The sequence below is a fragment of the Echeneis naucrates genome, chromosome 7 (genome assembly GCF_900963305.1).
Source record: "Echeneis naucrates chromosome 7, fEcheNa1.1, whole genome shotgun sequence".
In the NCBI taxonomy this organism is placed as follows: Eukaryota; Metazoa; Chordata; class Actinopteri; order Carangiformes; family Echeneidae; genus Echeneis; species Echeneis naucrates.
The window spans coordinates 4,358,659-4,369,843 of NC_042517.1; the positions used below are offsets into that span (position 1 = coordinate 4,358,659).

The 11,185-nt window shown below is 42.4% G+C and overlaps 1 protein-coding gene across 1 annotated transcript; it reads right to left on the reverse strand.

Moving 5' to 3' along the window:
- Positions 1 to 1,218: 1,218 nt before the first annotated feature.
- On the reverse strand, positions 1,219 to 10,993 carry ptpn1 (protein tyrosine phosphatase non-receptor type 1). The gene is made up of 9 exons (XM_029507168.1): positions 10,838 to 10,993; positions 9,523 to 9,613; positions 8,231 to 8,331; positions 6,063 to 6,161; positions 5,836 to 5,973; positions 4,950 to 5,159; positions 4,582 to 4,743; positions 4,246 to 4,406; positions 1,219 to 3,443 (listed from the first exon to the last, which is right to left on the reverse strand). Exons 1-9 carry the CDS (start codon positions 10,892 to 10,894, stop codon positions 3,152 to 3,154), a joined length of 1,311 nt encoding a protein of 436 aa, XP_029363028.1. The 5' UTR covers positions 10,895 to 10,993; the 3' UTR covers positions 1,219 to 3,151.
- Between the last annotated feature and the right edge of the window lie 192 nt (positions 10,994 to 11,185).

Below are 11,185 nucleotides of genomic sequence, written 5' to 3' on the forward strand. Positions count from 1 at the left end.
ACAACTGATGTGTAAACCCAGGTATGGCAGAGAAAACAGGAAAGAGTGGGCTGCAGCAGAAAGCTGAGGTTCCCCATTCACAGAGAGAAAAAGCCAACAGTCTGACAGAGACACCTTGTGGTCTATTTACAGCACATGCCTCGATACAGTTTGTGAAAAGTGACACGGGAAACATAAAAAGCACAATAAAGATGAGTCAGTCAGTTGGAACGGATTATTAATTCCTAAAAATCATCTTCTTCAGTGTTAACAGGCTGCAGACTAAATGAATTTCCTCTGAAACCTTCAAAACTTATAACTGCAAATAACTATTTGTCGAATAAATCAAAATAGAAGCTGTAGTAACGAACCCCGGCTGTAGACATTCATTAACCTTATCATGACAATTAATCTATCAAAGAGATCTAAATCATTTCTGAATAAGCCGTAAAATAGATTTATACACTCTTTTTGATCAGTTATGTATGCCTGTTGCTGATCTTTCTGAGCTGTTAGATGGGGAGTTGTTTAATAACGCTGACACTGATGTGCACCAAGAACGTGTGGAGCTCAGCACTCACTGCCAGAATTAGATATATTGAGTTTTTAAATTCTCCATTTGATTGCTTAATTTCTCTACTCTTATTTCGCTATCTCTTTTTATTCCATTTTCATCCAAATGTTTTTCCTTTCTTTTTGTGTTTATCAGTCGGATCCAATCTCCCCAAAAACCTGATTTAAAAGACAAAGAACTACATTCCTTTGGTGTACTTGAAAGCACTGATGTTAATCAGCTGTATTCATTTTATCATTTTTATTATTCCAGATAAAGTTTTAAACAGGCAGCTGTGTTCTGGCTGAGAGTGAACATTCACTGTAAAAGCTTTTTATTCTGCAGCTTTATTCAGCACCACATTGTTTCAGAATCAGGAGGATTTGTAAATACACCGTGGAAGAAAAAACAATGTACTATCATAAAATATAATCCCAGCCATTTTAAATACGAAAACATTTTTTAAAAATAAGCACTCCAGTAGTTAAAGAATTCCATTTGTAATGGAGGATTATTAAACCAGTCTTTAACTGCAGCTGTGGACTTTGTCCAGCTCTGCTATGAACCTACCAATAAAATAAAAACACAGTGTGGTGTGATCTTTTATTACCATAATCATGGTTGTGAATTAAGAATGAGGCTGGAGACGTTTGTCTGTTCTAAAAAACCAAACAAATACAACAGTACGCCTTTTATTTATTTTTTTTATTTAAAAAGGAAAACAAATGTAAATAAAAAAATACACAGTTTTGAGCTCAGCATACGTATAGAAAAAACAGGAAAACCTGGTGCAATGGCTGCACAGCTGCTGAGATTTAATCTCTTGCTAAAGCAGAAAAAAATAAAACAAAACCCTGATTTGAACAAAACAAAAATATATATCTAATCTGGGTGTGTCCTCTGTCAGGACATTTATACATTCTAAAGGAAGGTAGAGCTGTCGGACTCAAGTGCTGAACTTTGTTGAGTCCCAAAGGTAAACTGAACGCTAGCAGCTTAACTAATCTCTTCTTAGGACAAACCCGCTGATTCACATATGCAGCATGCCAAAAACAAAAAAAAAAACAACATAATCGTACAAAACAATAGAGCCAGCTAACACAACAGATCATTACTACAGTGTATTGTTTTCATCCCTGTGCTGGTGTTTGATTTTTGGTTTGTTCAAAATCCACGTTTACCTGGAAATTTCAGAGTTTAAGTTAAAGGGCGAAGTGTTATTAAGGATTTTGTATTGCTGGAGACAAACTGTTGGGTGTTGGCTACCGTGTGTCTCCGTTTATGAGGTCGGCACAACTCGACTGACTGAAGGCATTCACCTACTTTACAACATGCGTCAGCTGCTTTCAGGTTGTGTCGTTACATAACTTCTCAATAAATAAGCCTACACAAGCTTTTAATCACTGCGACTGAAAAGCTGCCCCTCCACAAAAAAAAAAAAAAAAAAAAAAAAAAATTACTTATTTGTGATGTAAATAATGTTCCCATGTCAGTTTGACAACGCCAGGCAAACGGAGAAGGTTCGCAGAGAAAATGCAGCAAGACATCAGTCACCAGTCTGTAAATCTTACTTTACCATCCCACAAATGTTACATCAATGTTTCTCACTGAGTAGATTTAACTCAAGCATCAGTAGAAAGCTCCAATAACTACCACTCACTCAAATATACATCACACACAAACGCACGCACACTCTAAAAAACCAAATCAAAAACACACATACTGTAAAGACTCAGCCACCACAGGCCACAGGTGACGACAGATAACAATTCAGCGCCCACCCCAGCATGCATCTCTTATCTGGTGGGCACAGAACGGCTTTCCTCTTACTTTCACATGTTGGGTTTAATATTGACCCAGAAAAAGAACACACAAAAAAAAAAAACCACCTTATTTTTTTTTTTTTACCCCAACTATTATTTCCCTTACTGGCATATTTTCAGATAGGCTGGTCAAAGATTTGTGTGAGCAGAAAGAGAGAATGTGTGAAATCATAACGGACACAGTACAAAATTTGAAATGGAAGAACATATTTTGCCGTTGTGTTACATAGGAGAGGAGATTTGTAAAGTGGGCTGACAGGCCATTCATCCTGGTTCACAGAACAAGGAAGCTAAAACAAACCCTTCTCCTCCACTGGCCGCGATATGTACAATACTACTGACTGACAGTTCTTAAGCGGACCAGCGATGGACTCGCCCAGTGTGAGCTGGGATTGGCCCCAGCACCACCCGCGACCTGGAAACGGACAAGCGGTAGAGGATGAACCAATGAACAGTTTTTAAGTCGGCACGCGCATTCAAGGTCAATGACACCTGAAAAACTGAAGCCCTGAGCATCAAAGATGACACACAGATAGACTGTTTGGGTGCGAGCTGAGGAGCGGCAGGACTTCTTCCCAACCGGCCGACCCCCCGTCGCGCTGCAATTGTAAAAATTAAACAAGCGATCCTGAATCTGCCGAAGTCCAAATAATCCCACTCACTCGCAGAGTAAACCCAGAGGTCAAAGGAAGCTGATTGGCCAGCGCAGTCCACTTTGCAACATCAGTGGAGAGACAGGGAGGAACAACAGCATTAAAAAAAAAAAAAAAAAGCCACAAGGGAGAAAGGACGGACATCAGTGGAAATAGGCTCGATAACAGACATAAGCACTGAAAGCCAGCGCCGTGCACAGGCACACGTTGGCTAGTAGAGGGGACCAGGTCCCCGGCACAGCAGAGCTTTCCTTTGGCTGCTCCGCCGCCCTGGCCGGCGCCTCCTCCTCCTGGGCCTCATGCTGCTGGGGTTTGGTTGGAGCTTTGGAAGTAAGATCTTGGCTTCCTGTGTGGCCGTGAAGCTGGTCACCAACATCAGGAGGCGGCTGCGGGGCATCCACGTTCCTCTTTCGCAGCTCCGACTCTCGTGAGGAGCTGTATGGAGAAAGAAGGCCGACAGCAGAGTGGAGTTAAAGCTGAACAGAGCTATCGCGGCTGGTTGTTTTAGAGCTTTTAAAGATTTTTCAAACGGACTACAAAGAGATTAACTCAACATTTACCCTGCCATAGCTAACTGAGCCAACTGAAAAACTAAACTTGGCTTCCTCATATTTAATGTGGCAAACATGGGTGACACATCTGTTTAATTTCTATGCATGTTTTGTATGCTTAATTTATGTTTTATTTCCCTTTCACTAGAAAAATAACACAACTGACTGATGAGGACATCATAATAATCAAATTGTCGCGTCCGCTGAAACACTTCTTCCTCCAAAATTCACTTTTTCCATGTTTGCACATCTGAATTCTATTTACAGACTTTAGTCAGGTGCGTTGCATCATCCTCCAGCTGGAGCATAAATATCGCTGCAGTCTGTTTATGTGACTAATTGCTTTGGATTGGATGGCTAAAATTTTTGATTTAGACATTTTACAAACTTCTTTTCTGGACCTTTAAATGACACAAACTGATTTAACTCACTGGAAAACGGCACGTCATTTCGGAGGAAATAACCACATACACCAACAGCGCTGTAAATATTTTGACTCATAAACACACATTTCACTTGGCTTCCAGTGACTGGAAAAGGAACAGAAAACAGAAAAGGCCCCCCCGCCTCATCTGCCCCCCTGCTCAACTTAACTCAGTTTCTTGTGGCACAACAGTGACTACCTAAAAAGTCCCTTCAACTACTGACGACAACTGAATCATCCAAAGCATCACTTAGATAAATACCCAAGGCTCCGCGTTTCCACGGGTCGGATTATTTCATCACTTTGAGGGAAAAAGGATGGTTCAGCTTTCCCATTATGGGGGTCTCTTGGAGGAGGAATAGGAGGAGGAGGGCTGAACTCTGGAGGATCGTCTTCCTCATTGGAGAGCTCTTTCCATGACTCCTGCGGGGAAAATAACAAAATGCCTTTGAGCATTTGCTGAAACTAATTGGCAGTTTCGTATCATGTGCGGTTTTATTTCTCATGGCAGATATATCTGCTTTTGTAATCTGAAAAGAAAACACAGTCAGGAAAATCAGTCACTTAAGGATAACGAGCAGAATGGAGAAGGACTCGCCTGCAGAGATGTGTCTCCCTTGATATATTTGGCACCTTCATTGACAGCGAGGTAGGAGAAGCGAAGTTGATCTGCAGTCTGAATCAAGCCCATTCGATAGCGCCGCATCTCCAGCAGCACGTCTCGAATACGCACAGAAGACGGGTTCTTCCGGATGGACATCTGTGTTTAACAGCAAAAACGCAGAACATTTTTAGCTCTGCGTTGAACTTCATTTAAGCTTGTAAATATAATTGGAGGAGTTATTGGTCACTTGAGTTGATGATCACGGAATTCAGTTTCATTCACACTGTTCATTGAGCTCAGTGTGAAAAGGTGCAAAAGCCCGTTGACACCATGATTTTTGAAATGCAGTGGTCTGTACAAACCAGTAAGAGGCAGGTGTCCACAAGACAAAAGGTCCCCGAACGGCCGATGCCGGCGCTGCAGTGGACCACCACGGGCCCCTGGTCGGAGTTTAGGCAGCCGGACTCTCGCACCTTGAACAGGAAGTTAAGAAAAGAGGCGGGAGACTCTGGTACGCCAAAGTCGGGCCAGGTGGTGTAGTGAAAATGTAAAATCTCACGAGTCTCTTGAGTCTGCAGAGGAAGATGGAAGAGAAAACATGTCATTTTACAATAAACAGACTCGACCTCTGGGGCATTTCCCCTGTTCCAAAGCTTGAGACTTCGGCCCTGCTCTCAGACAAAGATTGGAGAACGCCCCCTAACCCTCTTACGTTCCTGTGGGATCATGACTGTCGTTTCATCCCATACACACGCAGCTAGTGAGCCAAGATGGCTTAATAGTACTGTTTGACAGAAATCATGCATGACTAAACCCAATACACAAAAACATCTTGAGGTTCTTATGAGTTAACAGTAAAATTCCCCAAAACCACTGCACCTCTGATGTCTCTTAACCAAAATCACATAGATTTTAGCTGATTTATAAGCTCTCTCTTTGACATTTCATTTGGCTTACTCTCCCCTGAAACTCTTTGGAGCACCATGGTGAGGTTTGCCTCCCACTTTGAAAACCTCTGATGTGATAATTTGTCCTCCTGAAGCTTCGGCTAAAGCTTTCAATACATTTTCTTGTGGTTTTTCACGGAGTTTGGTGCCCATTACTTACTTTGAAAGGGAACTTGTGAACTTGTGGAACGGTTACAGAAAGGGAAACCATGCTTGTGAATCCAGACTTTTTGCCCTACACTGAATCTAGGCCTACTCATAAACAAAGATAAAACACGAACACCAGAGACAGGAAACCTACAGACACATTTTCCAGCTCGAGCTGACGGACTGTGTAGTAAGATTTAATGTCTTCAGACACGAGGGTAAGCTTGAAATTTGTATCTTCAAAAATGGCGTCATTCTCCTCCCTCTGTGGCCAGTATTGGGCACATTTAATCTAAAACCAGAAGAAAGTGCACATTATATTGAGTTATGAGAGACAGAGAGCAAAGCAGCGCGGTTTAGAAGTGACACAGTGACACTCACCGATCCTTTCTCTATGACGCGGTTCAGCATCACCACACCGCGGCTCCTCTGCTCCCACACCATCTCCCAGAAGTGGCCACATGTAATTGGAAGGGGTCCCTGGAAAATAAATGACAGTGAAAAGTGGGTTTTATTTTCAGTGTAACTACATGAGTTCAGTGACTCCAGACATTTTATCCAGGCATTTGATGATGAACGGTAAATGGCACTATGGCTCTTTTTTACTCAAACTGCGTCTCTCTTGTTTTTTAAAATCATCCCTGACTGCCGTCTTATTGTCCAGCTACCAAAGCCCAGATGTGGTGGGAGTGTAGTAGTAATATGTAGTAATGATGACTGTGCTCTCACAACAATGAGCTTCCCAGGCGAGTGATTTGTGGATGTTTTTCTTCCCTCTGTGTTTTTCCTCTCAGGATACATCAGGGTTAATCCCAGAGACGGAGTGCAGGCAGTGGCTTCAAAAAGCTCTCATCTAAATGCTTTTGTGACCTTGTCCTCGCTTCCTGTTGCTTGAGTTGTGTGGCTGGTTTCTTTTCAAGCACAAAACTTGGATTTGGCAAAAGCACAGCCAGCACCTGAGCTCATCCTGAAATCCGGACACACGTAAAACTGCGGTGGAGCTCAGCTCGGGTTCTGTGTCCTGCCTAAAGGACCCACTTGGTCTTGGCTGGAATTTAGTTTGTGTCGCCGCACTCTAGTGGCAACTCACCCGGATGTCACCCGCTGGTTCCTAGACCACCGTTTTAAAGCCTCCAAATTGTGAATTCGCTGTTGTCATGTTTTTTGAAACCAGGAGACTGACCTGCTCTGTTCTCTATTCTGATTGTTGGGCAGGTCGTCGTTTCTCAGTAGCCATGCCCTAATACACTGTCTCTGCTTTAGTGGTCTGTTAACCTCTAAATGTTATGTTTTGGAACTAAACTTTTGTTAATTGTCCCAGTTGTGGTTGTGCATCTTCTTCCTTCGTTCTAACTGTGCAGTTTGGTTTGTAACAGGGTTTTAACATCAGCTCTGGAATTCTGGGAATCAGCTGAAAAATTCTGACTTATGGGCCCAGTTGTAGGCAAGAATAACTTCTCCTATGAAGCCACATTGATGTGTTCTAGTACAACAGCTATCTGTTCAAGCTTCAGCCTCGAAGTCACAGCACATTAATAAACACACCTGGCTAAAACTAATCCAGCCCGATGAAACAATGAATCCTCCATACACGAAGGTTACACTGCTCGGCTTGTGTTGAATCTGTCTTAGAGCAGAGTTGATCCAACTGTGTGGTTAGTTTGGAGGATGCACTTTGTGGTGTTGTGACCTATTTTGTATTCTGCTGAGGGTATTTCTATTTTGTTCTAATTCACCACCCATTACAGTGAAGGTAGTCAGAATTACAAATGTGTAACAGAGCAACAGCACCACATTGTAAACATCACGAAGGGCTGAATCACTGCAGGACTGTCACATTAGACTGCTTAGTTTTAGTTTAGGTGTAACTAATAAACTGACAACTGAGTGTGCACTGTCTCTGAATGTTAAAGAGGGGCATGGGCATATGTTTGCTTGTGAACTGATTCAGAATATTTTTGGAGTTAAGTCATATCGCCTGTGTATCACCATTCAGGCACGCTGCTATTTGATTGGCTGGATGTGAGGTAATAGCTACAAGGCTCACGTCATGTCGAGATATCTGGGAGAGATCTCATCGGTGCTGTCAGTCAAATTGAGATTTCACTGTTGTAACTGCTGAAGGTGGAACTCAACGAGAAAGCAGAAAGGGGGAAGCAGAACTACTGAATACAACAATGTAGGTGTTAGATGTCTCTTTCCTTCCCTTTTAAGCTTAAATCTGCTACTTTAAATAGGTTTAAATCATGAAGTATTTCTTCCAGAGAAAGCAAATATCTTAATTATGAATTGTGCGTTCATAATGTAGCAGCTCAGTTAACATCAAATCAAATGTTTGATTTGCTGCTACTGCTGCAATAATCAAATGCAAAATATGTAAAATATCCCAGCAAAGGTAGAGTATGTCGATATCCTCAAACACTTCTGAAGAGGACATTTCCATCCATCTGTAGTTATTGTAGCTATCTGTAGGCAGGAGGTTTATTTATCCACTGGCCAACAGCAGCTACATCCTCAGAGGAGCAGGCTGACTTCGTCTCCACCCTTACCTGAGTGAGGATGTAGTTCCTCTGCGCCTCCTCTACTGTTATTAGGCTGGCATTAATGTAGTCATTCGCACCCAGCTGCAGGCGTATTCTGCTGTGGTCAACTGAGGAGAGAGGGGAGGAAAAAGTTAAATGTAAATGCTGCCGTACTGCTACAGTGCGTTTTTCGCATGTCCCATCCCCCTCGGGAGAATAAAGGCAACGCTCAGATCAACACAGCTGTGAAGAATAAATGGCCCATCTGTCTTTGAATAAAACACAGGTGTTAGCGCTTTGCTCTTTGACACTAAGACGTCCTGATACTGACTCAAACGACATGTCAGTTAAAATCAAAACAGTGTGAAGATGTTCCAGCATACTTGTTTTCACATCTTGTACAGAAGGAATGAAAATAATAATAATAATAATAAAACTGCAACAAAAGCAGACAAATTAAGAAACGTTAACCAACAGTTTGTGGCAGCAATAGGGTCTGTACAATTTGCATAGTTCATTCAGTGTGAATAAAAGGAAACCACATAGCTCAGCTGCTGGATTCTGAGTAACAACTCAGTTCAAACCCTGAAATATCTCAGTTATTCTTGCATGGAATGACACATCAGTAGTTGGAGGCAGAGTGACTGATCGGTGATGGCCTCAAATAACAATTACAATGAACACGCTGAGGGGAAGACTCGAGAAAAACACTGGAAGAAAGATAAAACAATACTTCTACATCTGTGATTCATTTCCTCCGGTTTCTTTTCACTCATATCTTCATTGAAACTTTACTATCTACTTGTCGGTATCTAGTTGTATCTGGAACATGGGCAACAACTGTTGAGCAGATGTAGGTGATTAACATTCATTAACATGCCCAGGCGCCTTTAAATAGTCAAATTAATGAAATTAAATTTTACTTAACACAACCAATGTTAATTCATAAAGTAATATTGAGAGGTTTAGAGGCTGTTGATACTATTTTACCAGCCTGATGTCCTGTGGGCCCTCTGTAGCTTTACCTACCACCAAACTGACTGGAAATGACATCTTTTTTCTGTCCATAGTGACACAATGTTTTGCCTGTTGTCTAACAATAACACTGTGTCTTTAGACGTGATTATTACAACACTTGGTACCCAATATCAGACTTTTTTGTGCAGCTGTGGGCTTCCTTTAAAGTATAAATCACTTTTGTTTTGTTTTGAGCAGACTCAGCAGGGAGGATGGAGCTCTGTGCTGATTTGAATTAATGTTTTGGATGGTTATGACTGTTGTTGGATGAAATGGACAGAGGAGGAGAAAGGACAACTTACATGGACTAACATCTCTGTAACGGTTCCGACTCTTGTTTTCAGGTAATTTGGCAACCTTGCAGGGGAGGTCACATGACTGTTGACGAATCTCCTATGGCACAATAAAAGATATATACATGTACATTGTTACAGCCATCTTCTGTTGCATCATTCTCATACCTCAGAAACCAGCAGTCAACTGTAGATATTATATGTTAAGTGTGGGCGTGTGTGTGGGGAACAGGGTGTTAAATCATGTTTGCGCACACAGAACTGTAACAAAAACATATAATAGTACTAAATACTGAACGCTGAGCCGCAGTTGATGGATATTTTGTGAAAGAGTAAACAAAAAGTTCATCTGATGTGAGTGAAAACCAGAACAATAACCGAGTACATTCCCTCAGATGGAAAAACATGTATTGTTATTATTGTTATTACTATTATTATCATCATTACATATTGTGAAGATTTTACTCTTTTTTTCGTCCTTTTTCTTCATGCTGCTTAACAGGACAGCTTTGGAGCTGTTAACATTTAGCTTATAATGGGCTGTTTTTACCATTATCTGATATTTTATGACCTAAACGTTTCATTTAGCTGATTAATCAACAATGAAAATAATTTACAAAGTGACTCCAGCGCAACAAACTACACCACTACAATAATGCATGTAATTATCGAATGATATCACAGAATCAGTCCCATATACAATTATAAGCCATTTTTTTGTACATGTGACTGAAACGATTAACTGATTGATTATTTTTCTGATGGTTGACTAATCATTCGGGTTTGCAGCCGAATCTCAAGAACAGACAAAAACAAGACATTTGAAAACGTCTCTCTGGCCTTCTGGGAAATGAAGATGTACGCAACCATTTCACCGGCGCACAGCTTCTGGATTAAAAGGAGAAAATGATCAATAATAAATCGTTCCTCCGATCATACTGAGGGGGTTTTGGTAATTTTCCAGCAGGACTTTTTCTCTTGTAATGGAGAAGATGCGGGCACTTCCTCCGGCTCTGCCAAAGAAAAAGCTCAGATATTTGCGTGAAAACACGTGCGACCGAACCGGGACGGTCCGATAAACGAACCGGATCCCCGGCGGACTGCGGTGGACCGGATCCGGACGGACTCATCAATCATCGGGCTCGGTCCGACCGGACTTAAGACTAAAAGGCTGATGAAGTGGACAAATGCTGCGCACTCATTGTGCAGCAGAACCCGTCTGGCCTTCCACACAGATATATTAAAACGAAGCGAATACAGGAGAGGAAATAAAAAAGTGACAGCTCGCTTCCCCACCTGGACCCGCAGATCCGGATCTCCTTACCTGGTAGACTCGGCTCCAGCTCCCGTTTTCATCGATTTCCCGAAACTCGGCTTCCATCGCGGACAGTCCAGCTGCCACTCCTTCTCCTTCCTCTTCCTCGGTTTCTTTCTCTCTCTCTCTCCCCCCCCCCCCCCGCCTCCCGATGTGTCCCACCGCCGCTCCGGCAGATTTCGTCCAGCAGCGGCCGTCGGTACCAACACGACCGCTCCCCGACTTCTTCGGTGGTTCCTCCGCTCGGAGAGTAACCTCTGTCGGCCTGTTCCGGCCGGAAACACGGCGCTGGCTCCGCCCACAGCGAGCCGCCGCCGCCGCCGCCGCGCTTCGGTGGAAAAATAATAATGATGATAA

Excerpts from the sequence above, each read along its gene's own strand:
- ptpn1 (XM_029507168.1), bottom strand. The coding sequence starts at position 10,894 with ATGGAAGCCGAGTTTCGGGAAATCGATGAAAACGGGAGCTGGAGCCGA. Across the intron at positions 5,974-6,062 it reads GCGTCATAGAGAAAGGATCG|ATTAAATGTGCCCAATACTG; the intron begins GTGAGTGTCACT and ends TTCTGGTTTTAG. Across the intron at positions 5,160-5,835 it reads TCGAGCTGGAAAATGTGTCT|ACTCAAGAGACTCGTGAGAT; the intron begins GTAGGTTTCCTG and ends CTTCCTCTGCAG.